This window comes from Typopeltis vanoorti, chromosome 25 (assembly GCF_054136105.1).
Source record: "Typopeltis vanoorti isolate ZY-2024b chromosome 25, IOZ_Tvanoo_1.0, whole genome shotgun sequence".
Lineage (NCBI taxonomy): Eukaryota > Metazoa > Arthropoda > Arachnida > Uropygi > Thelyphonidae > Typopeltis > Typopeltis vanoorti.
Window position 1 is genome coordinate 70,567,673 of NC_143573.1, and position 26,548 is coordinate 70,594,220.

A 26,548-nucleotide genomic window follows, 5' to 3' on the forward strand; every position below is an offset into this window, starting at 1 on the left:
AGATTTTGAATGTTACACATTAAGTAATGATTTCCAAAATCGTTGTGAAGGATCAGTCCTTGGTTTCTATTTAGTGGGCCGTTTCTAGTGACCTTGGACAATTTCTTGAACAATCTGTTGCAGTATTGTCAATTTATCATGTGATGTTCTGTGAAGATGTGTGACTGAGGGTCTGATTTTTTTTTTTTTAAACAGATTTCCAAACTTTTCCCAGTTTGACCTACATACGCCTTTGCACAAGAACATGGAACCATGTTTACTCCAGGATGTTTATAGAATGGAACTTTGTAAGGTGTTAACGGGCTTGAATGCTTGGACTATTTTTCTTGTAATTAATTTCCAGGTTCTTATTAGATAGTTCATCGGAAAATTTAGATTCTTTAGTGACCAGTTTGGAGGAATAGATTAAATAGGAGTTGAAGTTCTTTTCTTTTAAATGTCATCGTTTCTTGAGTATTTATGGTTTTGTTGAGGGTGATGAAAATGAGCTTGAATGTAAATAGCAGTCCATGTGGGTTTGTTTCCTTTGAACTGCTATTGATAATCTGCTGGCAACATTTTTGTTGATAAAAATACCTAAGAATAGTAATTTTCCATCCTTTTCTACTTCTAATGTGAATTTGATTTTCGGGAAATGTAAAAAATTTTCAAGGTCTTAAATACAAATGATATCAGTGACATATCTTGCCAAGACTTGTGGTTTTAAGGTCACTGAAATGTGCTAGAGCTTTTATCTCAAAGCTTTTTGTGTGTAAGTTGGCAATGGGAGGCAATAAAGGTGAGCTCATTGCCAGACCATATTTTTGGTAGTAAAATTTTCTTTCCTAGTAAAGAAATGTAAATTACAAAACTGTGTAACTATTATTTTTCAGGAAATAGTGAATACTAAAATATTCATCATAAAAACTTGAATACTTTCTTACTGACAGAAATGCAACCTTACAACCACTTACCATCTAAAAAATTGGCATCTCTTATCTGCTCTACCAAAGATGATCACTTTCCCTAGACCTACTAGGTTCCTTGCAGTTGCAAACTGTCCCACTACAGCTAAACAGGCAGGATAGCCAATATCAGAATTTCTGAACACCAGGACTACATCTAGTTCCACCAATATAGCCACTCAGAACTTGCAGACCATGCTTTGGGCACCTACTACAGAATACACTAGAAGAGTGCCACTATTATTCTGCAGCAAACACAAATATGAAAGGCTATTCTCAAATCTGCCTCAGTCCTGAAAAACTTTCCAAACTTCCACAAATTCAGGTGCATGAGACTGCCTCAAATTTGGTTGACTTTCTTCAGCTTCATTTTCCCAGTGTTAGTTCCTGTGTGCACATATCATTATTTTTTTACGATCCCTGATGATGGCAATGTAACATTGCCAAAATATAGAAAAGTATTAATAAAAGTTTTCATAATTAATATTTGACTATATATTATTTCCTGAAAAATTGTTTTAAGTAGTAGCCAACATTTAAGTCCATCTATCAGAAAGACAAAACTACATCTAAACTAGCTAATATATCTGGCGGTGTGAATTATATGTTTGAGAGTTTTTCCAAGTAGGAGTTTGAATGTTTGTTATGTAGCTGAGTAACATGGGTGTTCGGAAAGAATATGTTGGACAACTTCTGTCATCAATGAAGAAGCATTAACCATAAAGTTAATGCTTCTGTTTTATTAAACAAGCACCTCCAGGGAGTCCAAAGACTCATTGAGGGAGAGTACCTACTCTACAACTCTGTCTCCACCAATCGCAATTACCTTCTTCATCTACACCAACGGCATCTACTGCTGAATTCGAATCCGCAGCCTTTGGCCAGAGAGCGGATACGCTAATCACTTGGCCAACAAATCTTTATCACTGGACAAAGATAAACTCATTATACTCAAAGCAGATATAGGAAATTCAGTCATTGTTAATAATGTGGATTATGACAAGATCACTCCATTTTATTGGATCTTCCACATATTCAGAAATGGACCGTGATCTCATTTGTCACACATAAAATAAAACGAATGATATGATACATTTGAATTTACAGAAATCGAGACACCTGATCACTCCTAGATTGTATGGGGTGCATAAAATGGATATCCACTTCCATCCAGTAGTGGATGGCAGAAGCTCTTATGAAATTAAGCAAACAGAAATGTTGTTTTTTAAAAATGACATGGCTTCTGCCATTATGCAGCAATATTTTATTTATTTTTTTTATTACGTGATACCTTCAGGGAGTTCAAAGACTCATTGAGGGAGGGCACCTATTCTACAACTCTGTTTCCACCACCCTCACCTACCTTCATCATCTACACCATTGCCATCTACCGTTGACCATCACCACTAGTATTTATAAAGACAATCGCAAACATCCATGCCCATAGCAGGATTCGAACCCACAGCCTTTTGGCTGGAGAGCGGATACGCTAACCACTCGGCCAACCAGGTCCGTTATAGCCTTCAGTTTCTATTTTCTCTTTCCTTCCTGAAAACTTTTTTGAGGAGTTTTTCTATAGTTTGAGGAAAAAATTAACATTTATATGATTCTGGTTTCTGTATATAATGATTTAATGTGTGTACTATTTATTTTAACATAGTAGAGGATATACTGCACATGTGTTATATGACTAAATGAAATCACTCTCATAATTACTGACAAATGAATAAATACACCAAAACTTTTCATCATGTTAATTACTGCAAAAATCAGTTATCACTTCCAAAATTTTGAATTTCTTCTTTTCACTAAGTTTAAACTTATTTGTGATTAAGAATACTTCAGTGCAGACAGTCTACCCATTTTTGTTTGCTCTGCCAAATTCCTAAGTTTTTGCCTGCTTTAATGAATGAAAGCAGATGAAAGAAAATTTACAGATCCTGCTAATTAGAATTTTTAGCAACAGGCATAACAGTTGGCATCTTGTTAACAGAAAGAAATGTATCGATGGACTGCATATAAATTTTACTCTGAAAAAGAGTGCATGAAATTGTCCAATCAAGATCAAAACTGAATTAGAAGTTCTTAGTAAGGATTCCTGATACTAAATTAATTAAATTTAATATGTCCAAGTTTTTATTAGCATAGAAGTTTTGCTCACAAAATGAGTCAAATAATTTATATAATTTATATATATTTAAAATTTTAATTAAAAATAATTTATATATATATATAAATTTTTTTAAAATTTTAATTAGAAATAATTACTTCTTTGTAGATTTGGGCAGCATAATAAGGTTTCATAACTTACTTTAAGCATTCCACGAGATAATTACTTTTATGGAGAACCTTGATCTTCTTCCGAAGGATTTTATGTTTGGTGGAGATAGCATTTTCTGCAAGTCCTTACTGTTCAGGCTCATTGAATTTGATGTAGTCTAGATGATGTCCATTACTTAATCAACTATCACATGGTTGAGAGATAAGAGGTAGGAAGCAGTTGTACACAACTCAGTATGCTTAAAGCATCCTGTTATCAAATAAGCTAATCAAGAATGTCTAAATATAATTGGAAAAGTACTGGAAAACAAAAGATTTTTAATATTAATAGTCCACATGGTTTGAAGAAAGGCTTTTGATCAGTGTGTTTTACTATTTATGACAGTGCTTGAAATGCATGACATCTAACACTGTGCGTGCGTGCCTGCCCTGCCTACACGGTGTGTGTGTGTGGGGGGGGGGGATAATAGTCATAAATATATGCATAGGATTACCTTCAGAGAAAGGAAGAGGAAATTAATGGATTGAGAGGGAAGAGTGGAGCATTGTTTAGAGAATTAAGATAATTAAAAAGAGATGGGTGAATCATGTAATGAGAATGCCATATTTTAGACATCTAGGATTAATCTCTGGGTGGATGCCTTTTGATCACAAAATGAAATTAGGAAGTTTGCTATATAACCAATTAGATAAAAAAATGAAAAATATGAGTAGTCTGGGTAAGATGTTTTGAAAAGGGATCGATGATGGTGATAACTTCTCAAATTGTCGGAGGTTTATTGTGGTAAATGGGGTTTAATGTAGCCTAGGTGTTCATTACATTGCATAGTTTAGAGATCCTGATTTTAACAGTTGATGGCAAGGAAAATGGTTGAGTGAGAAACTCAAACTGTTACTTGCAGATAAAAATGATTTTTATCATTTGTATAAATAAAGCTCTGGTCAGACCACACTTAGATTGTTGTGCTCAGATAGGATTCCCTAGTTTTCATTGCAATATGGAAACATTGGAGAAGATCCAGAGACTAAGGAATGTAAACTACAGTTTAGTGGATATGAGGAAAAGATATATGATAGACATTTAAGTTAGTGAGCAGATTTTATTGGATTAATACAAAGGGGAGATTATAAAAAGCATAGAAAGTGAAAGGGGATAACTAGTTATGTAAAAGTGTGGTGAAAAGCATCTGAGGAGTAGATTTTTTTTTGGAGAATTATGAGGAAACACATTATCAGAATATGTTGTTAATGCAGGGAGCATTAATGATTTTAAAGTTCAGTATGATAAATACGTTGTTATTCGAGTCTGCTGACTCGCATTAAGGATGTGATGATGATGAACAGCCTAGTTTTGTACCCACTGTAGGGTAAAGGCCTCTCCCATTTGAGGGGAGGTTTTGGGTCTACTATCTACTACTCCCATGGTGATCCAGTCCATATTGGGAGAGTGTATCTATACTTGGGTGAATGAAGGTGGAAGACAATCACAAACATCCATGCCCACGGCAGGATTTGAACCCGCAGCCTCTTGGCTGGAGAGCAGATGCGCTAACCAGTCCGGCATGATGATAATATCCAATACAAATGGCAGTAGTGGATGAGAAAGGGAACGAAATAGTGACGACTATTTTTGAAAAATAAATTTGATGTAAATAAGGCATTTAGATTAGATAAGTCTTAAAATTGGAAGGGTGCCCATAGTGAGATGAAAAGGTGATAAGCAGCAAAAGAATAAGATTGATAGGAATATAAATCTCTGAAAGATTTATGCTCAAAAAGTAAAAAAACACTATATTGTAACTAGTTGTTGCACCATTTATGGCAATACCATTGCCTGGTGTACACTGGTTATACAGACCTAGGTTTGAATCTCTAGAATGCAAATAAGCTTTATAAAGACTTTCAGCGAAAGATCATTTAGTTGGTCTTATATGTAGATGGAAGGGATTTTGCTCCTGGAACCTTGTAGTTTTTATTCCTCAAAACTACAAACTGTCTAGAGAATACAAACATTTACATTACAGCCAATAGTATATTAATTTAATAGCATGGTACAATACCTTCCCTTGTGGACCTCATTGCCATGGACAAAGAATCTAAAGTTGGGGAGAAGGATAAGATCGTTTTGATAAAAAAATAAAATAAATAAATTGTAATACATTGCCAAAGAAGATGAAATTGCAGTTGTTAAAGCTAAACAAAATCTTTGTATGATAGGACATAATTTTTTTACTAATAATATCTACGTGGAATGTCATAATAATGATTATTTTGTCATTTATTGTAGGCTGGATTATGAATTTGTCCTTAAAGGTTATATGTTCAGGAAAGGAAGAATGAAGGTTATTGTAGCAAAAGTATGTTTTTTTTTTTAAATAATAATATTAGCCTAGCCAAGCATTACAGGTTTATGACTCATTAAATTGTTTTGATCTGCATAAAAAATAACTTGTCAAATTCAATTTAATTTACTTTTCTAGGGGCAAAATACATTTCCTTTGATTCTGATTTTAACCGTTGCTTTATTTATATAATTAACATTATTTGTTCAGATTTCTATAATTATTACCAAGTGTTTGATTAAAAATTGAACAAAAAATTATTAATAAATACATTTAATTTATTTAGAACTTATTCATCTTATACTCTTGAACAAATCCTGTAGAAGCTTCTGGGTTCTTTAAGTAAAGTGAATAATTGCTTGAACTGAATAGCAGATTTGGCATGAAAATAGGCAGAAAGGTACATGCAAAATCAGCAGTAGCATTCTAACGAACACATAGCATATATCTGCTATTTAGGAATTTTTTAGTGGAGATGGCAAATTAAATATGGAAATAGGCAATAGAATAAGCACAGCTGGTATGGTATGGTGGGAGTCACTATAAGAGGGAAATTAGGTGTTTTTCAAAGCAATTTTAACTTATGGATATGAGAATTGTGTTAGAAATTAACCACTTGATCAAAAACTTGAGACTACACCTATTTAAGTTCTGAGAAAAATTAGTGGAATAAACAAACAGTATTAATTGCAGATTAGCATTCAAGATTGTGTGAATAAAGCTAATTTAAGGCAATATGGTCACTTAAACAGAATGGGAAAAGAAAAGTTAGCAAAATAAATGTTTGATGCTAAGATGGCAGAAAATAGATCAGAGGAAGATTAGAACCTAGGTGTGGATGGAGTAATGTATACTGGTGTTCAAAAGCTAAGGACAAGCTATATTTTTACCTGTATATGAAAAGGTTTTCATGACTAAAGCCAATTGAGGACATAAATTTATTACCAGCAAACTAATAAATTATATTACACAAAAAAGTGTTATAAATTGCAATACATTTTTGACAAAAGTTACAAATTTTGTAAGGACGTAGTTAAGGAATTAATGTACAATGCTTATAGATAACTATATGGAGATAATTCAGTATGGAATATGTCTATCCCAAACTGTGATACAGCTCTCACAGTGGCATACCATGCTTGAGACGAACTGGCCCACTCCTCCTTTAGAGGAAGGACAAGGCCTTGTTTGTTTTCTGGAGGGGAATTTTGAGCAGTAATGTGTCTCCTTATTGCATGCCAAAAGGTTGAGATCTGGTGAGCATGCTATGCTAGCCACTTGATTCGATTAATATCCTCGCTCTTCACTGCTTATGTACAGTATGGTGTGGCATTGTCATCCATAAAAATGAATTCTTCACCTGCAGCATCCACAAAACAATCAAACATGACATTGAAGAACTTTGTTGCAATATTGTTCACTAGTCATAGGCCCTTTTTCCAACACTTGTAGCATCTATTAAGCATAATGCCTCCTCCCCACACCATGATCTAGCACTGCCATATCTATCCCTTTCAAGAACATTCTCTTGATAGTAAGTAGTACCCCTTACTTGCCAGTTTAAGTGTTCTCTAGAATCAGAGGAAAGACTAAAATGACATATATGAAAGAGTACATTAGTCCATTGGTGTCTTGTCCAATTTGTATGGATACAAAACACACTGAAATGAGCTGTGGATAAAGGAAAGCAGACTACAGGCATTCAAGGCCACTTGTCGCAGATGTCTTGCCACAGTTAGTCAAGATATCTGCATACCTATGCTTGAATGGAGCTGACTTGCATGCTGATCTGCTCTGGTGCATCCATTACATTTTTGCTGTTATTATCAAAAATCTGTCTTCATGCTCTATGATGGAGCAAGCGCAAAGCTTTGGAACATATTCCATTAATAAACCTCATGGGGATAATTTATTCAGTGAAAAGAAGAAACCTTAATGTTTCCTATGAAAACTGTTTATTATTCAACAAGAAAAAGCATATCTAAATTTAAGATTGATTTTACCAGTGCACATTGTGAATTTGTATAATTATGAGTCTTAATTTTGTCACACAATTTGTATTAAAACTACATTCACTTTTTGGAAGAACTAACTTAAATTTCTCATTATTTTTACAGGAATGCGATTGAAATCTTTAATAATTTATCTTATTTTTCAGCTTCTACACCAGGGTAAACCAGAAAGCATAGAACCTGTTTCTCAGTCGTACTTAGTTGAATTAAGTGTTGTAGCCCCATCAGGACAGGTTTGTATTGCATATTATAACTTAATAATTAGCAGTATTCATTTAAAGTAGACATCTGGTGAAAAATTAACACATTGTGGTTAAAATAATCTGTAGTTGGCCATCTAAACCAGAAAGCCAAACTATGAATTATCTCATATAGAACATTGTTGTAGACTACAAACTAATTTGTAGCCAATGCACAGGGATGGGAGGATCTTAACATCCAGCAATTGAAGTAAATATTTTTGCAAGTGAATAAATGAGAAATAACAGGCTTGTGTAACAAATGCAAAAATTACAACACTGGAATTGTGCTAACACATTTTTGGAGTTTGCATGTGTGTCTAGAAACAGTTTCTAGACCCATGCAGGAAGTGACCATTGAGCTATTTAGAAGCAGCAGCAGCACCAAGATCACACTGGCATCAGCATACGGTTACTCTAAGTTGCTATCTTCTATATAAGTTTTCTTAAGAGAAAATAGGTGAAGTATCTTGTAGATGATATATATAAAATAATTATTTATCCATGTCACCTACAAGATAATTCATTCTGGTTTCTTGACTGAAAAAAAAAAAAAAGTTTATAATTACATTAACAAAGCGAAAACTCTAACAGCAATGTATATTTTGAAGAGAAAATACAATCTTTTGGCACCAGCTGCAAGTTGCCATATTAAGCCAGTAGCAGTGAATGCATCAATAAGTAAAACCTAGCCTTTCATATTTATCTCAGTAATGAATGACATTAAAATAACTGAATTCCTGTAATGTTTTTTGATCAACCTGTAAAATTTCTCTTTTAGCAGCTTATTTTACTTATGCTGCTTGTGAGAGCGATGGCTCGTTGCTATTGATTCATCACATTTTGTTATTATTATTTGACACCTGCAAGGAGTCCAAGGACTCAGAGGGGTGAGTCATATGCAAATAGTAATGGACAAACACAAAGGATTAAAATCCTAATTTGGTTGGATGAAGGAGGTTTACAATTATTACGTTGAGACTGAAATTACTGTTTAGATTTTTGATAAATTAATACAGCCATACTTAAGATTTGGGAAGTGTTATTAAAACTGCTGATAATTACAAAAGTTCCATGTTTGGTTTCTAGAGCTGGGTTTCTGGATTATGTGAAATAAAATAAAATAAAAAAATATATATATAGATAAAAATGGGGGAAAATCCTTAGCCCACCCACAGTACAAATGTACCACACACAACTGCATGTAATAAAGGTTAGGTTTATCCTTAAATGAATTTAATATTTTATTTGTGAGGAGGAGAGGCATGTATACATCCATGGGCTAAAAACATGGCAAGAGTAGCATCATTGGAACAGATAACCCATACTCTGTCTCTGGTGTTTTTTGAATACTATGTTGACCGATGGTAGTAGTAGAAAAAAAAAAATGAACCATTTGAAATGTGTGCGACTAGTATATTTGGTAAGGACAGACATTTATTACATTATTTTTCTGTTTTGAGTAGACTTTTGCAGATATGTCATCTACACAGAGACGATGAGTTGAATGTAGCTATGTCCATTGTTTGGCTCGGGAGGAGGGGGGAAAGAATTGTTGCATCTCATTTTTATATTTTTCTTATCCATGTGAAACAACCAGTATGTCTGTGTGAGGGGTGGATAAGAGAGACATTTGAAAAGAGTAATATCACAGTTATCGTCATGTTTGAACTTTAAAGGATATGTTTTTTTTTTTAATATACACTGGTTTCATAAATTACAGAACAGAGAAAAATCATGTTTATTCGAAAACTATAATGAATTTCTCTGCAATATGATACGAAATGTGAAAAATACAAAATGTAAATAAATAGTTTACTTCAGTAACAAATGGGTACAGAAATACAATGGTCAAAAACAAGAGATTGTCAAAGTGCCTCAATAAGGAATGTGGTCTGTTCTCACAACAATGTTTTGTGCTGTTATTACAAACTGAGCTCCTTCCCAGGAGTTCAGTTGGTAATAACCACTGGTCTTACACAAAGCTGTTCTAAGACCCTTCAGGTTTTGAGGAGGGAGATTGCATGCCTACCTCAAGCATCCCAGACATGTGCAATAGGATTAAGATCAGGAGACCTGGTGACCAGTCCATACACATGAGTCTTCTTGAAGATAGTGGTGTTAAAGAGATCCACGAGTTTTACGCGACGAGGATGAATATTATCCTCTTGTACAATAATATCCTCCCCACTACATTCACATAAGGATGAATATAGGAGTCAAGGACTTCGTTTCTATTAGTTGCAATATTCATGATCCATTAGGAAACACAGCTCTGTGCATTCACCCAATGAGATTCCTCCCCAAACCATCACAAACTCCACCATAAGTGCCCCTTTTCATGGATATTAGAGGGATATTATGATTGTCCAATTCAGAAAAGGTTATGCTGAACTACAAAGTAGGATATTATGACCAACTCAGCAGAATGGTATCAGTTGCTGGATGGGAATCATTTTAAAAAAAATACTTAAATAATGCAACATCAGAATTGTCTCCTGAGAGTTCGAAGAATAAATAGGGTAGGAGTCAACTGGCTATGTAATCTTATTAAGCAAGAGATTCGTAAGAAAAGAATGATGTGGAAGAAATACCATATGCATATGGATGATCTCTGTTACGAAAGTTATAAGCAGCAGGCTAGAATAATTGCAACTGTCATACAGAAAGCTAAGTCTGATTATGAAAAGAAACTGGCTCTGCAAGCTAAATACAACCCACAAGAATTCTATCGATATGCTGCAAGTAAAAGAATGAATATGAAAGAATAATTCTTCTGAATGCAGATGGTGTGAAGATGGCAGATGCACAAAGAGATTGCTAAGGAGTGCCCATTTTGCTAAAAGCTATTCAACCTGATGTATGTAACATTGAGTTCACTGCTACCTCTTCACTGTATGAAGAGGAGGTATTAGAGCTGTTGCACAAACTGAATAACATTTCAGCAATAGAGACTGATTGGATATCACCACTGGTGCTAAAAAGAGTCTTCAGCTGAATTGGCTATTCCTTTGACCAGACTATATAATTTGAGTCTCGGAACAGGGAAGATTCTGCAGGAATGGAAAGAATGTCTGGTAATCCCATTGCACAAGGGTAATGCAATGACATGTTAAGTCTGAATGAAACTTGAATTAAAGTAATTTATGTTTCAAACAGACTTAACATGAGACTTACACTTTGGACACGAATATTGATATATCAGACTTACTAAGCACGTGTAAATTAACCAAATATTACTAAATCCTTCAATTTTAACTTGGTCTTATATTGTAAAGTTTTTTGAATTATTAAGTTGCTTAAACCTTACTGTTTTGTAAGTACTTAACAATTGCTGGGAAGAGAGAGATAATCCTATTATGCGAAAATGGCCGAAGTCTATAACATGTGCAACGGAGTACAGGTATATCATTTTGTAAGCACACTACCCCCCCTTCCTACACTCCGTAGATTGCGTGAGGATTCCGTGTGGGATGCTGTGTCCTTGGTGACGTGGGATGACGCTAAAGATATTGGAAAGAGAAACTGATGACGTAGTATGAACGGTTGGCGTGCAGTTTTGAAAGGGCATGCAGCGCCGAAAATGAAGCCTTGCTCCTGTTCTCTGGTTCCTGTGCTTGCAGATGGTCTCGTAGGTTCTGGATCCCGTGTGTCTGGCGGTCGTGCTGATGTGTGTGTGGAATCTCTACGTGGTATCCCCTTCGTTCGACGAGGTTTAGGGACAATGACTCGAAAGTCTACTAGTCAGCGGTCAGCCCAGCAGACGACAATTACAGAGGCTTGTAGAAATATCCTGATGCAAAATGCAGAAAGAATATCTTAGAATATGCAGAGTGAACTTAAAATCAAAGGTGAATATCCTGACGAAATTAGTGATGAGGCCAAGTAGCAACCCAGCAATTGGTAATGTACAGTTTATGCTCTCTTACAAGTGAAATTGCTTAAGTAGAATGTTTGTGAATACTAGGAAAGACTAGAAATTGTTTCATTAATTTATTGAGAATTCTGTATAGGATATAGTGAAACAGCCCATGGTGTCTAGAACGTAATTCCTAAATGATAGAGATATAATGAGTGTTTTGCATGAGATAATTTTGTTGAGAGCATGCGGAGCAAAAATTGAATAAGTCTGTTAAATAATGTACATAGAATTGAAGGTTAAGAGTGATATATCAAGTGTATAATTAGGTGTCATGAGTGAGATTCTTTGAATGCATTCCATGAGAGAGATTGAGAAATTGTAAACTAAGTGCTCATTCATTGTCTATTTTAGAATGTTTATTCAGTTTAGTATTATGAAGTGTATGATATGTCTTTTTGAATTAAAATGTTTTGTTTGAGTTAACTGCTGCCTGGCCTAAATTTTTTCCTGCACTTGCTCATAAAATTTACGAACCGTAGCAGGAGGTTAGATAGGCTACGACTGCAGAAAAGAGAATTATAGTTTAATAAGATTGAGTGCTAACTGTGTTCTGGTTCCTTGGTCATACAAGCTTTGTTGATCAAGGATTTGGGGTGGCGCAGATAAAAAATAAATTTTCTTTGAATCTAAAGAAAATCTAAAGAACCAGTGCTGAGACAAAGGAAAAGGTATCCGCCCTTGATAATTCCTTTTGTCCCACAATCCAATAGTTTCACCTCTTATTAGTAATTCAGCCTAGAGATTAATTTGAGTTAGGCGAGATAAAGTTTATAACAAAGAGAAATATAGATAAGGAAATTATAAACTGACAAAAGGGGAATTTTAAATATACAGGAAAGATTTTACAATGGCCAGTAAGTTTTTGATTTAAGAAGGTTTAAGTAAGAAAGAGATAAGAACAAGCATAAGTAAAGTACATAAAAGGTAATAAGACATATAAAAGAATATTTTAAGAGATATAACAATGTATCCAACTATCTACCAATCAGTATCTCAGGAGTGGTGGTGAAGATTTTCGAAAAATTGGTCAGAGCTTGCATTCAGAAATGGATCGACAATGAATCTCTACAGTGTTACCATTGAACTAGACAGGGGGAATGGATATACCATGATGCTTTTACAAAGACTGTTGCATAAATTGGAGCATATGAGTTTGGATTATAAATTGTTGGCTAACTGACGTATCAAAAGTGGTATACAGGGAGATGCGAGTCTGTAAGATTTAAGGTAACTTAAAGCAATGAATCGTGTAACTGTATTATGCTGTTCAGATATGTCAGGAACTGATAAAGGAAAGCTGTGAGTTATTGGAAAAAGGACCAGGAACCAATGATTTAAAGGACTAGAATGGAGAATTTACCAATTTATTTCATCTTCCTTTTACCTTGCAGAGGGTTTATTAATCATCGGACCTCAAACCATTCACAGGATAAGATGGTCAGCCCTATGCCCCAGTGTATCCTATGTCCTGTAGTGTTGAGTTCTCAAGGCCAGTTTGCCTGCTTTGTGGGATGAAAAACTCCAGGATAAACTGGGGAAAACCCTACTATCCACGCCTAAGACCAGCTAACTTGGCTATGGCTGAGGAAGATCCTTCAGCTCCTCACGTCACCGACAGGAATCGAACCTAGGACACTCCTTCCCCAGGTTGTGAAGCGCACAGCCACTAGGCTAACCGCATGGACTTTACCTGTTTAGTATCATGTAAAACAGAAATTTGTGAACTGAATTTTTTAAGAATTGGCTTATTTGGTAACCTCCATAGAGGTTACCAAATAAACAGATTTATTGTGAGTTGGGACATGGAATCACAATGGAAATTGAGAAAAAAAAAATTTTTTAAAGGAGGTTAGTGCAAATTTTAATCTTTTATAAGCAACAGGACCATTGAAAATGTTTCTGCTGACTGTGGTTGTAGGCATTCAGTCATGGATATGCCAGATATGGCTGATAGTAAAAATAACATCCCACTAGACCTGAACCACATCAGAAATTATTAAGCATTTGCATCAATTGATAGCAGTCTTCAGTACTATAATGAAAAGGAAGATTTTTGAAGAGGACATTAGAAGAAAGTGATGACTCTCCTGAGCTTAAATGAGTGACTACCCATCTTGCTAGATCACTCTTTCATGCAGAGTCAGTGGTCTATCTGAACTGAATACCTGCACTGATTTTCTTTAATTGCAGTCAATCAAAAAGAAAATAAATAAAACCCATAGGGTAGGCTTGATCAATTCCTGCAACATCATTTGATGTTAAGAACTGCATGCATCTTTAAGAAGAATTAACAAATGACTAAATGAAAAATAAGAACCTAGTAGTTACATAAAATATTCACTTGTGATGAAATTATTTTTATGACAAAGCTTTTATTTTAAAACCAATTGTTTAAGTTTGTAAGGTAATAGGTAATTTTGCTACACAATAAACAAAAATGTTGCTATTTGTTTATTGTATTGCATCACCTAACTACACTTATTGAAACTTTTAGCACACATGTACCATTTAAGCATGTTGGAGACTACCACTTAAACTAAATTTATTAAACTTCATTATCTTAAGAAAATATTTGTATGATACTAGTATATAATATAGTATATATACTAAATCGATGAAGCCGTTTGGTCAGAAAGACCTGGGTTTGATTCCTCAGTGACAGAGGAAACTTTATCTGGCCTCTTAACTAAAGCGAGTTAACCAGTCTCATAATGTGGGGGAGGAGGGACCCTCTACCTCTGTAACTTGGGTTTTTCATCTCTCAAAACATGCAGACCAGTCCCGTGAACACACATGGTTACAGTCATAAAATATACTACGTCAAGGAAGGCAACGGGAAACCACCTTGCTCAAAATCATCTCCCTAATACGGTAGCATATGGCTACCCCCACCAGCCATATGCTGAGGGAATAGGATATACTGGATTACTTATTTGCAGAGGACTAGACAAAAGTGAATTTTTTTTTTGATGGTGTAGATTCTCATTAGAAGCTAAATACAACAAATTTTATTTAACCACTCCTCATACAAAATGCACCCTCTAGTAGGATTCCTGTAATTTGTTAAGAGATTAAAGTTTATATTCAAAAGATGACAAGACCAATTATAAAGAATAATTAACAAACGACTAAATGCAAAATAAGAACCTAGTAGTTACATAAAATATTTGCTTGTGATAAAGTGAAGCATTGAAATATTTCCATTAATGAACAATCTTTGTGAAAGCATACATTCACAACGATGTTATGAATATAAAGTTGACCTGAAATGTCATTTCTAATGAATTAAACTAAAACACTGGGAGCTTTGTCACAATGCACGTTCCAAATATTTTATGAATTTAAAAAAAAAAAAATGCTTGAAAAAATATATAGAATAATATTTTTCATTTATCAGGATGCCTTAGCAGATGAAATGAAAGCCTTTGCTGAACAACTCAAGCCATATCCTTTTTTTGTGTGTTTTATTTATTTTTTTGCATCATTTACTATGTTAATATGCTATGTTGCAAAAATTATATAGTTGACCCACATTTTGTTGCTTTTAATGATGCTACTGGGTGTGTGTGTACGCACATAATGTTTTGGTCTGTTCTTAATCTGCCTTCACACTTCTGTTTTTCTCATTCCACTGCTATTATTACATTCCTTGCAATGTGACACAGTGGATTATATTTCTTGCTATTCAAGTGGCTCATTTTCCAGAGAACTTATAGTATAGTTGTGTAGAAAGTTGTTTTCACTCAGTTACAAATTAAACTTGCCAAGAAATTATATTCTTGTTTTATCCAAGTGTAAGCATACAAAGTTTGCTTACACTTGGATGGCATGCATAGCATTATAGATATCTGAGAATGATGGGGGTACAAAAGCATTAATCTAGTCATTAGCCTCTGTATAGAAGTAGTGTAGTCATGAATGTACTTTATGTGTAAAGTTTGCTTACACTTAGCTTACAATTATATTCTAATTTTCTTTATCGCCGATAAAGAAAACGAGAATATAATTTCTCAAGTGTGGTGATGTGTCAGTTCATTCTGGTATATAATATGTTCCTGACAGCCAGAAAACATGGCCATCCAAGTTGAAGAGGATGTGCATCATGATTTGTCACTTTTAGTATAGCATTTACTCAGTCTACTGTCCAATTGTGGCAAGTGCTGTTTGGAGAATGTTTGAATTGTACACAGCAGCCTTACATGGAAAGAGAAGCTGAAGTTCATTCTAGTGAGCATTTACCATTTAAAGAATGACCTTTCGTAATCCACTGTACAACTAATCACATCTGATAACATGACAGTGGGAAATCAAAAAACTTAGTCACTGTATGTTATATGCAAACATTATTGCACAAGTGATACAGACACTCATTTTTATCAATTACTGAAACATATGGGAACAGGGTATACAGGCACATGCCAAATGATTGTACAGGTATCCCTTGATATACGCAGCAAGAGTTTTGATTAATGCACCTTTTAACTCTGCAGAGCTCGCAGCTGATCTGACAGATACATGCAAAATGTTTAACATAAATATTCTTACACAATTCAGTGTATAGCTTGGAGGTCATGAGTAGCTGTGCATTCATATATTATGAGTGATATTCTGCACTGTTTTTTGCTATCAGTTTGGTTTAACATGTTATGTAAAGGTTTGTGATATTTGACAGTAAATTGTACTGAGAGATACCGCGACTTCCGATGTCAGTATAGTATGGTTTAGTTGTTTTTTTATTATTTGTTCAATAATTTCTAGATTGTAACTGAAAATAAATAAACCATCATGTATTACTGAAATAGAGTGCCAAAAGCTTATTTATCATATCATACATATCCTCTAGGAGATGTGCTTTACATTATGGAAAATACTAATTAAAGTGATCTGGAGCTTACTCCACCTTTACTACGATTTGCTCATAAGGTTGCTTATGCTTGCATCCGCTGAAACTTTTAGTTTCTATATAATAGCACAAAACTCTTGTAGTTTCTATATTCGGCTATGAAATAATGTTGGAATTTGTACCATGTATTATATTTGCAGTGTTTTTTCTTTGTTTTATTGATTGTTTGCCAAGGTCTGGAGAGTCATTTTGCTTGGTATCGTAGAATTTATGCCAATAAGAAAAAAACTAAAACTGTTCAAACGACTCTTGATAACTTCTTTTGATAAAAAAAAATTGCAGTAAATAATGTAGGTACAAGCATTTATTAAACATTTACTTTGCATTCATTTTTTATCTTTCCTAAAAAAAGTACCATATAAAATGAATTATTAATACAGTAATCGATCATGGACGAATTGTAATTTTTACCATTGATTATTAGATTTGATTCAAGTGATTTTGATATATGCGGGTTAATCGAGGGATACCTGTAGTTATATAAAAAAACTATTTTCAGTATTGCATAATATAATGAATTTATGCAAGTCATTATCATAGTCTGCTATATTAACATCAGTCAGTTCATGTGATTGATTAGAACATCTGTAATCAAATATACTCACGTTTACAAGCAATCTTCAGACTTCAACTGTAAAATCTTTATTTTATGATGAATTCTGAATACTTTTGGGTAGACCCACACTAACCATTATTCATACACATAATGGCCAGCCTGACTGGCTGAGTGGTTAGTACATCTGTTCTCCCACCAACAGGTTGCAGGTTCAAATCCCGGTATGGATGTTTGCGATTATCTTAAGGTGGGAGATGAATTTCATTGTTTGGTGTGAGACCACCATCCTGCTTATTAGAAGCCTGAACTGGCTTGAAAAAGTTGTTTTGTCTTTAGAGTAGGGTTTCCAGACTACGTAAAAAAAAAAAAAAATCCTTACCCCACTGATGGTACTAGGTAGTATAAGCTCACAACCTTTCATGAGTGGGAATCGCACAAAAAATAATACATTATCTTAAATTCATTCACTGAAAAAAGCACTCTGAACCAAATGTATCCACCCATTCAACACTCACCATGCAAAAAATATTATTATTGTATGAGCATCTCCATGGAGGCTGAAGACATCACGGGGGAGACAAACTATCCACACAATTTTTCATACCTCTCCTTGAACCCATTATCAGACAAAGTGCTAACAACTGACTCTAGCAACCCGTTCCATTCATAACTCTCCAAGCAAAAAAAATTTACTCCTCACAACCCTACTAACCACACTTTTACTCCACTTTCAGGGATGACCTCTTGTTCTTCCCCCTCTAGCCAAGTGTTGAAACATTTCCCCTGCATCAATCCTAAGAAACATATAAGCCAGTTAAAGGTTTTAATCATATCCCCTCCCCCCTTTTTTCCCCACCTGTCAACAAACTTCTATAGTCCATACACACACACTCAATCTATCTTCATAGGGAAGATTCCACAGACTACTCACCATCTTGGTTGCTTGACTCTGGATCATCTCTACTTTCACAACCCCAAGAAACCCAGAAAGACTGCAACTGAACACAGTATTCCAGATGTGGGTGTGTCAAGGCTTTAATGAAATAATAAGTTCTTTATCTCTCTACTTGTTAGTGTGTTCAATAGCCAAGTATCTTATTAGCTACCTTAGCAATATGTCCTCTAAAATTTAGCTGTCTACCACCACCACCCCTAAATCCCTAGGGGATTTAGGGGTGGTGGTAGGCTTCACCTATTTCCCGAAGCAGAATTCCATCTATGTCATACACGGCTTTTAATCTATTTATCTCAACCATGTAACTTTACATTTTCCCCATTAAACTGACACCCGTTATCTTTTGCCCATACATGACTGTCTATTTAAATCATTCAGCAAGCTCTCTATATCGCCTTGATTCACTATTACTTTACCTAATTTTTCATCATCAGCAAACAACTGAATATTTCCTATATCATTAATGTACAAATTAAACAACAGTATCCAATCACAGAACCCTGCAGCACATCACTAGTCACCTACCTTCTCCTAGATTCTACTCCTCCATATACTACTTTTTTAGTATCTGTTTATCAACCACCTTTTTAAATCATATCACCAGTTTCATATCCATCCCCTTTTGTTTCTATTTGCATCAGAGTTCCAGATGATATTTGGTCAAATGCTTTTCAAAATCCAGAAGAATTATCACATAGCCATTTCTTTTATATAACGCAGATGTCACTATTATAAAAAGTTAGTAAATTATTTATTATTTACACAAACATAATGATTATTCTCCTTTCTCTCTCTCTCTCCTCAATTGAATGGTTGGTGGGGTAGCAATATTATTTTACTGCCACTACCAGGAATAATTAGAGAACAAGATTGTTTTCCATTGTCTTCTTTATTTGGTAAATGTTTTATAACCGTAGATGTCTTTTGGTGGTGTCCTGAAAATGAAAAACGCCCGAGTTTCTGAGAATAAAATTCTGTCATCTCCATATGAGTCTGGATAACTCAACCTTCAGTTGAAGAGGACTGAAAAAAATAAATAAATAAATTCCACGTCATGCACAGGATTGAAACAAAGGTCTTTCTACCTAAAGGGCTTAGTTTATACCAACTGAACTATGGAGGCCCCATTATTATTATCATGATGACACACACACACACCAGTTATATGGGATAAATTGTACTCCAATTTGGTATTTGAACCATCACAAAAATTTAACTATTCCGGTTTTCAGTTCAACTATATTCAGGGCTAAAAAGGGACAATATGTCCACATTTTATATTGTAATAACTTTCTAACTTAGCGAAATGCACGCAAACATCAGAATTTGCAAAACATGAGAAGTCTGTATGGGATCACTTATTAGAATATTTTGGTAAATAAGTTTTGAAATTATAATTCTGCTCTAGCTGAATGAAATTTTAGGTTAAGATCTATATTAAAATTTCACATTTAATTTCAAGCTGATCATTGTTATGAAAAAATTAGGTAGAACAAACTTTTTTCTGTAGGCATGTATGCTTACAGAATAATGTAAAAAGTAACAGAATGATTATAACACATCTCAATAACCACTAACATATGTTGTCTACATCTTGGGTGACATTAGGTATTCTTACAGAACACTTTAAAACAATAGTTTAAGGAAATTAATCTTTCTATGAAGTATGAACAAATTCATCAAAAAATTATCTGTGAATTGCATTGCAACTAATTGTTCATTTGCTAAAATGGCTTTCGATGAATTTGCTGTTCGGCATGTTTGATGAACAAAACTTTCTCTAGACATCTAACACCAAAACTATTTAGATGCAGTCCATAAGCTTTATACATATCCTTCTGTCAAACTCAGGCCACAGCTCCACAAATTGTACATTAATCATTCTTTCTGCATAACTTAAATATTGATTTGTTTGCTATCAATCCTTCTCCCTCCCCCATTTCCCTCTATCATAGCATGGCAGGAGACTCACAATATTCACCTTCTCACTCTTCATTTTCAGTTCATTTAACAACTCTTTCATCCTCTCTCATATAATACTTCTAACCTCTCAGATCATTAGTGACAACCAATGATCATTAATTTTTGGGCCAGCCAGAGAAACATGATTTTGTTAAGTACTCCTCTGATCATGGTCTCCCTACATAATTTTCTCATCTTGGGTTTTTTTTTTGTTTGTTTGTTCACATGAACTTGATATTTATCTTGGACCACTTACTTCTTTCTCTTCTGCAACTTTTTGATTTTACATTTTATCCTGTGAAGGATGATATGTAAGCACCATTTCCTTATTCAGGTCTATTTTGTTCTCTTGTATTTCCACTGCCACATGTTCACAATATTAATTCTGACATTAACATTTTCCATTTTATCATCAGTACTGTTTACTCTACTAACATTTGCTTCATTCTTTTCACCTAACTGGCACTCACTGTCAAAACACTTAATACACACTCGTTCGCCAGTTTCACTCTCCTTTTATAAATCCTTTAATTTTCACTATCATTCATTCACACACACAAATTCTAATTTGTGTGTGTGAATGAAAATTCTAAATCACTGAACAATGTCTTTGCCATTATTATTTTACCATGTATTGGTGCCATACTGACAATATTGTAATTAAAACAAAAAATATAGCATTTACTTAAAAACCAAATAACTCAATCACACACATAAAATAAGAACTACAATGAGTTAACCTTAATTATTAACTAAAACATTACACAACTTCCGGTGGTGATGCCTGTTCTCTCTTATCTGCTGAAAAATATCTCTACATGAATCCTATAAAATCCCTTTAGGAACTTAGCAGAAAATAGTGGATAAGATAAGAAGCTATCAGACCAATATTCATAACCTACAAATTGTTAAACTGTCTTTATGTGAAGCATTTCATAGCCCTGTTGCTATTGTGTTCAACTGACTGTGGACATTGGTCTAGATAGAAGCCATATCTTAAACCTTATAAAGAAAGAAAAACTATTTTTTGCAGTATGTCCTTTGAATTACAACTCTGTCTTTTCTTCCATATTCTTAGCCTCATCCAGTTTAGCAGTCCATCGATGTAGCGCACAGCTTGTAGTCTTTTTCATCCTAAGTCCATAACTCTGCTTTGACACATTAAACTTTTAACAATCATTTGCCCACACTGTCAGTCTATTTAAATCACCTAGTGATTTCTTTATCACGTGTTAGTTATTGTCCTTCCTAGTTTTGTATTAAGTAAACAACCAGATATTCCTCTGAACTCATCCTATCGTTTTAATGTACAAATTAAACAGCAAAGGCCTATAGCATACTGTTGGTCACTTGCATAGTGTAGACTTCCATGAGGTCTGCTTGCCACTCTCTTATCCAGCTTTTAGTTTGGCTCCATGTTTTATGTGACTTCAAGGTTTACAATTTTTCGTGGGTGGGAGCCACATAGTACCATGGATGCGTTATGGTGCTTTTTAATATATATATATATATATATATATATATATATATATTTTATTTTTTTTTACTGGTCCATAAACTCTGCTCTAGAGACCAAACATAGACTGTTTCTAACCATTTCAGAGCAGTTGTTTCATAACAGTCGATAGAATTCGTCTGCCACGTAAAAGATAATCCATGCCAGGATTTGAACCCACAGCCAATTAGCTGTGGAATTTGTTCTGGTGTATGCAAGTTCTATGCAAAGAGCAACAGCTTATCTTTCATCCAATTCAGTTGTCACTTTATTATAGAAAGTGAGTAAATTCTTAGCGAGACCAGCCTGTTTGCAAAACTATGTTGCCCTACAGAGTATCATATTTCATTCCTGCATTCATTCTGCACTTTTCACCACCTTTTTTTAGTACCTAAACCACTATTCATGAGATACTGATGAGTCAGTTTCTAATTTACTATCTCTTTTGGAGCCTCTTTCATTTACCAAAACTAGTTTTTTTGTCCTCCTTGCCTGAGACTTAGAAACTACCTCGTCAGAGACATTTCCAGCTCTCTTGCACATTGTAGCATTCATTGCTCATCCCACCTTATTTCATGACTGTATTCACTGAAACCTTAGACACCTCCATTTCATCCACCTCTGTTTTTGCACTTTTTTCCTGTCAACAGTCACTGCATTATCTCCACCTGAATTAATATCCCAGCCACAAGGTGATTGCTTAGCAACAACCTCCTGCCTCTCATCCCCCTATCATCATGCATTCTTTAAAAGTATCATTTCATAATCATTCTTTTTTATGCTTGCAACACAACAAAATAATGCTTTAGAATTTAGTTTGGCCTACATAGCTAATTTCCTGTCATAATCTAGTTTTATCTTCCTACACTATCACATTTCTGTTTTATAATCTTTGTTCATTTTATTTTCAGCAGCTGCTTATTAATTCTACCTACATTGATACTGCTTCCCTCAAACTACAGCTGTTCATTTCCTTGTAGTTTATCATAGTTATAGGGTAAATAGTTCTACATATTTAGCAACCTACAGGTCAAGGCCAGGTAGTCAGTCTGTCCAGTTACAGATAGTTGTTTATTGACAGAAAAAAAACCCAAAAAACTTGTGGTTCTAATCAGATCCAGTGTCCCCTCCATCACCTGCTGTGTCAGGTAATTATTATTTATTAGCTCCATAGATTCAATTTTCTCACTGCTATTTTTTCCTTTCCTACTTCCACATCTAATGCCATGGTTGAAATTCATAATAATTACTTGCCATATCTAATCTGCTCATACTTATTATTATCTATATCTTTCTTTGCATCCCCCTGCTCTATTACTGTAAGTGGCTATCTTCCCTACTAGATAGCTACAAATACACTCTCTCTCTCTCTCACAGCCCTGCCTTCCTTGAGCTTCTGTTTTTGTTGGTTGTAATTCTTCTATCATTGGTACTGTTTTTCACCATTGTATTTTTATCTGTAAAATGTGTTGGAAATGCTTGTCCTCATTTGAAGTAAGCTCTTGTCAGCCTCAGGGGAAAAAATACACTGTGTTGCCTATAGCATGATGGTTATATGGAAACAACTCTTATTTGACAAAATTAAAGTGTACAGGTTCGACCAACATGTTCACTTCATTATAGGAACTGAGTGCCACATTGGGAAATGAATAGTAAGTCTATGCAAATTTTTAGGAATTAGTTAATGAGATGGGTATCTGTATAAATGCTATTTTCTCATGTGTGTACAGTTTTTGCATACATATAGTTTGCATATAATGTTTAGTTTTTTTTCTTTGACTATAATCACATTGGTCCAGTTAGAGAAGATAGATCACAGAAGATTGCAACATGTGTGAAAGCATTTTGTTGACCAGTGAAGGAACTTTATTGACAACTTGCTTCTCTTGAAATCAAATAATTTAGTGATGTCATTTTATACGTGCTTAACTCTTACATAAGGAATAATCACCAAGATGCTTCATGTTAAGTAGAAATGTACCACTGTTTCTCATGAGATTTTTAAAGAAATAAAAAATTGAAGTATGTTTTGTAGGATTATGTTTACATTGTGGATACTGTTTTTTGTCATTATGATGTTTGCTTTAAGCGGCTGTTATGTAATGCATAAGATATATACAAAAGTGTGTTTGCAAAATATTTCCTAATCTGTGAACTTTAATATATGTAATTTGAAAACTAATGCCATTTCAAGTCTTATTAAATTATGTTAGAAATTTACTAGAGAAAAGAAAGTACAAGAAAAAATATAAGTAGGTTAATTTACTATAAGTGTTACCTATGCTTGATAAATTCTGTTCATGATTTCCATCAGCAGTTCAATGGCCACAGATTTTAGTGTAAATTTTCTAATATTAGGTTGATGTATAGATCAATGAAAGAATTACTAACAACTTAGATCTGATATTAAGATTGGTCTTTAAGAAATCTTTCTTTGCCTCTTAAAAAAAAAAAATGTACATTTACAAAACAAAGCAATTCAAAAATTTGGCAAATTCCTTTAGTTATTCTTTGAAAGTATCCTTGCAACTAAATATAAAGTTATTTGCAAACAAAAGTTTTGACTAATATTTAGATATTTGAAAAAATTTTCATGTGTAGGATTGGAGTGTGACATGCATATTGGAGCACTCAGTGATATTGGATTTCATATGAAAATTACTTTCCACATTACACTGCACAAACTGTGTGTTCAAAATTGCTTATTAATATTAAGGGAAACACATCATTAAGGAAATCCCCAATCTGTCAATATGATTTACAAAATTTCCTCAGAATTTTGATAGTTTGGTTTTTTCCAGCATGAAAGTTTTTTTTTCCTCTTCAATCTCTATATACAAGTTGCCATGTTTGCTTATACTTATAAAGGATTAAACAAGAATATAATTTCTGGGCATTTTTAATTATTACAAAGTTATTACCAACTTTGTTAATACAACATTGTAAAATGTCAAACATTAAATCCAGTTTGTTTTATAGTTTCTGTAAATTGATTCACCCTCTGCTTATGTTTTTGTTATGAAACTAGTCCATCTTGTATATAGTTGTATTAATTTATTGATTATTTATGTATGTATTTTTTTCCATTTTTTTTATTCAAAGCAGCATAAAACTAAATAGATATATGCATGCAAAAAAAATGCAACCCATGGACATAGGTAGCATTATGTTGCAAGTGAGGTCTACTATGTTTTTCTCTCTCTCTCTCACACGTGCACACACCAATGCCATCACATGCCCATTTAGGTGGGTGTGCTGTTGTGTGGCTTAGCAACCTGCACTACAAAATTCACGTCAATCTGACCATATGACTACTTTTATTGATGTATGAAAGTTTTAGGAGTGCATAGCGCAGTGTATCAGCATTCTTGTGTAGAGGCTTAAGTGCTGTGAGGACATTATGTTGGAGGTTTAAGGGATTTTTTTTACACACTCAAAGAATTAAATTAGAATTTAATACTCTTATATTTCGTCCTAGTCACTAGGACATCTACGGGGATTACAAAAGCAATTAATGTAACATGCACACAAAAACTTACAATACTAAGCCCAACCACGTGGGTGACACTAAAGTCCTATCTAGGTGGAGCGCCCTCTAAGGGCGGTAGTAGTATGGTGATGGCATTTTTAAATTCTTGTTGACGAGAAGGACAGGGAATGGGGGAGGAATTGATTATTTTTTTGATACTGTGTTCACTGTAGCCATTGGAGAGGAAAGTTCTGTGTATGTGGTTAAGCTCAGTAGTGAGGGCGGTTCCACTGGAACAAAAATTGTGGGCTCTCTTGGTAAGGGTTTTAATGATGCCATATTGTTATGAGGGGTGGTGGTGGGAGAATTTGTGAATGTATATGCCTGTGTGTGTGGGTTTTCTGTATACAGTGAAGGCAAGTGTATCATTGGGCATGCGCGTGACTAAGGTGTCTAGGAAGGGTAAAAAATTTCCGGTGAGGGGGGACAGAGAGTTGGCCAGCTGTTTAGACAGTCTGTAACAAGGTGCATTGGTGGCATCTACTATAGGTCTGAGTGGGGGAATTGGGTTTGTGGATTTTTGGTAAACCGTATATTTGGGGGGAGGGGGAAGGTTTAAGTTTTTTCGTGACGTCAGGGGGCCAGGAGGTTACTTAAACCTTTCCGCTCCTGTCCCCCCCGAATATACGGTTTACCAAAAATCCACAAACCCAATTCCCCACTCAGACCTATAGTAGATGCCACCAATGCACCTTGTTACAGACTGTCTAAACAGCTGGCCAACTGTCTGTCCCCCCCTCACTGGAAATTCAGCTTCCTATATAAAAAACTCTACCCACTTTAAAGCCCTCACAGAAAATTTAACCTCGAACAATACAGACATATTGGTAAGCTTTGATATCTCCTCTTTGTTTACCAATATTCCCTTAACTGACACTTTATCTCTCTTAGCAAACGTTTTCCCCTCTGACATCTTAGATCTCTTTTCCTTTGCCATCAACTCTGGGTATTTCTCTTGGAATAACAAAATCTACAAGCAGATAGAAGGAACCGCCATGGGTCTCACCCCCCCCCCCTTGCCAATTTCTATATGGAAGATTTCGAAAAACGAGCCATAGACTCAGCCCCACTCAAACCTTCTATCTGGCTAAGATATGTAGATGATGTGTTCTCCATTTGGCCTCATAGCCCAGACACGTTAGACTCCTTCCTCGGTCATCTCAATAGCCTATATCCAAGAATCCAGTTTACTATGGAAAAGGAAAAGAACAATTGTTTAGCCTTCCTAGACACCTTAGTCACGCGCCTGCCCAATGATACACTTGCTTTCACTGTATACAGAAAACCTGCAGATACATTCACAAACTCTCCCACCACCACCCCTCACAACAATATGGCATCATTAAAACTCTTACCAAGAGAGCCCACAATCTTTGTTCCAGTGGAACTGCCCTCACTACTGAGCTTAA

At 34.7% G+C, this 26,548-nt stretch overlaps 1 protein-coding gene across 1 annotated transcript in view; it reads left to right on the forward strand.

Moving 5' to 3' along the window:
• Positions 1-23,648, forward strand: part of MED18 (mediator complex subunit 18) — a 61,757-nt gene extending 38,109 nt beyond the window's left edge. Inside the window, exons 5-8 of the mRNA XM_090414623.1 lie at positions 5,512-5,581; positions 7,725-7,811; positions 15,137-15,182; positions 23,399-23,648. Coding sequence (XP_090270749.1) covers positions 5,512-5,581; positions 7,725-7,811; positions 15,137-15,182; positions 23,399-23,448 — 253 coding nt within the window. The 3' untranslated portion in view covers positions 23,449-23,648. The remainder of the gene's footprint in view (positions 1-5,511; positions 5,582-7,724; positions 7,812-15,136; positions 15,183-23,398) is intronic.
• The last annotated feature ends 2,900 nt before the right edge of the window (positions 23,649-26,548 follow it).